Source organism: Epinephelus moara, chromosome 21 (assembly GCF_006386435.1).
Source record: "Epinephelus moara isolate mb chromosome 21, YSFRI_EMoa_1.0, whole genome shotgun sequence".
Lineage (NCBI taxonomy): Eukaryota > Metazoa > Chordata > Actinopteri > Perciformes > Serranidae > Epinephelus > Epinephelus moara.
In genome coordinates this window covers 4,841,681-4,843,688 of record NC_065526.1, presented here as the reverse complement: position 1 = coordinate 4,843,688, position 2,008 = coordinate 4,841,681, and the positions used below count along the sequence as shown (strand labels likewise).

Sequence of the window (2,008 nt, the reverse complement as noted above, 5' to 3'; positions counted from 1 at the left end):
GTAATTAGTTACACACAGGGTATCATAATCTAGCTATGTTTTTGACTGCATCCTTCTAGTGTAGGCCAACCGCTCAATGTAACAGGTTAGGTTGACAAACGTGTATGGGCATGATTTTACAACCTGTTACTAACCTAACCTGTTACATTGAGCGGTTGGCCTACACTAGAAGGACGCAGTCGAAAACATAGCTAGATTATGATACCCTGTGTGTAACTAATTACATGCCTTACCCTTATTGACCCCGTAGTTGAAATAGTCTAGGAGCAGGAGCACGGATGCAAAATACATCCATGAGCAGGAGTCACCATGGATGCAGGGGTCACTTGTAGGTGCCAGGTGGGAGCTTCTCGCGAGATTTTGAAGTATATCGTCTCCTCGTTCAGGAAAAAAAAATACTGAGAAAAACAGAAAATATTACCACAAAAAAAAACAGAAAAAAAAATTACTGAGAAAAACAGAAAAATAAATAAATTACTCTGAAAAACAGAAAAAATTATTCAGAAAAACAGGGCTTTTTTTTATTTGTCAAGTGAATGCAATACGCTTCCGTAAGTTGCAGCCCTGAATTATTTTATTTTTTTGACACAACTCTGTCACAACCAAACAACAACTACAGTATCATCTCTGGCAGTTGTAAAAAAAAATGTTAGTTTGGGTAATTAATCCTTACAAAATACCAATATCAGGGAAAAGTAATAATAGCAATAATAAGAAAGATGGGCTCCTGCACATTCTGCCCCCGTGAAGGATGAGATGCACCACCTGCATTTGGAAAAGATTAAATTCTCCTTAAGAGGGTGTGAAACCAAGTTATACCAGATATACCAGATCTGGCAACCCTTTACACACCACTTTAAGAAAGATGCATGTTAGTTCTTAGCAAGTTCTTCCCCTACCTAGCCTAGTTTAAATGACACAAAACATGGTCAATCAAAGGTGGGAAATAAATGGTTTACAAACAAGCACCCAGATGGATTTCCTGTCGATCAAACAATAGATTTGATTCAGTGTTCCTTTGTTAAAACAATTTTTGTAACATTGACATGTCGGTTACAACAGCATAATAGAATAATAATAAGAGCTAACAAAACAAAAACGTCTTGGGTATATACACATTTTTACAGTGATTATTATTCCAGTCCAGTGTCGTCTTTTTGAGTCTTGTATGGAGTCAATTTTTCCCATTTTCTTTCTAGTTGTGTTTCCTGTAGTCTCAGTATATCGATTTAGTGTTTCAGTTCAGACTGTGACATAAATGTTTTCTCAACTCTCAGATACAACAAGAAATCCTCGACCTGGAGAACAGGATGGCAAAGGTACAACACGTTCTTCCTCTTTTATGACCACTGTAACAAACATCAGTCGTATTGCAGCTTTATTTATCTGTCATCTTCTTTTTGGGGTTTCAGATTACCATTTCGTCACACGGGAGGCGATGCAGGCAGGGATCGACAACGGCGAATTCATTGAGAGTGCAGAGTTCTCGGGGAACATGTACGGGACGAGTAAAGCTGCCGTGCAAGCCGTGCAGGCCAAGAACCTCATCTGTATACTTGACATTGACATGCAGGGTGTGAAGAACATCAAGAGGACAGATCTCAATCCCCTCTACATCTCCATCCAGCCACCATCCATAGATGTCCTGGTAAGCACGGAAAAGAAATGCATTTCACAGAGTCGATAGAGGTTCTATAGGTCAGTTTCTGGGTGTGACCTGAGGGGTATTCCAGGTAGGAGGTTAAACAAACTCTGAGTCTAATCCTGAACTCTGAATCCTGATCTAGTTCTGACGTATGGAATTGAAATTGATAACCTAAAAGTCTTTCCACAGAATCCCTCGCTATCGGATCATTATCTGATTACTTTTGATTTCTTTTTACCCGATTACACGCCACTCAGCAACAGTTACTATACTAGATGTTTATCAGATAGTGCTGTCGCAAAATTTAAGGAAAAGATTACTCTGTCGTTAAATTCAATACCAAGTCCCTCAGTAACAGAGGTT

The 2,008-nt window shown here is 39.1% G+C and overlaps 1 protein-coding gene across 3 annotated transcripts in view; it reads left to right on the top strand.

Moving 5' to 3' along the window:
* Positions 1–2,008, top strand: part of LOC126409106 (guanylate kinase-like) — a 15,163-nt gene that overhangs the window by 6,433 nt on the left and 6,722 nt on the right. For 2 of the 3 annotated variants that reach the window (XM_050075040.1, XM_050075039.1), the window contains exon 3: positions 1,278–1,648. In XM_050075040.1, coding sequence (XP_049930997.1) covers positions 1,278–1,648 — 371 coding nt within the window. The remainder of the gene's footprint in view (positions 1–1,277; positions 1,649–2,008) is intronic. The other variant, XM_050075041.1, reaches the window with a different exon arrangement.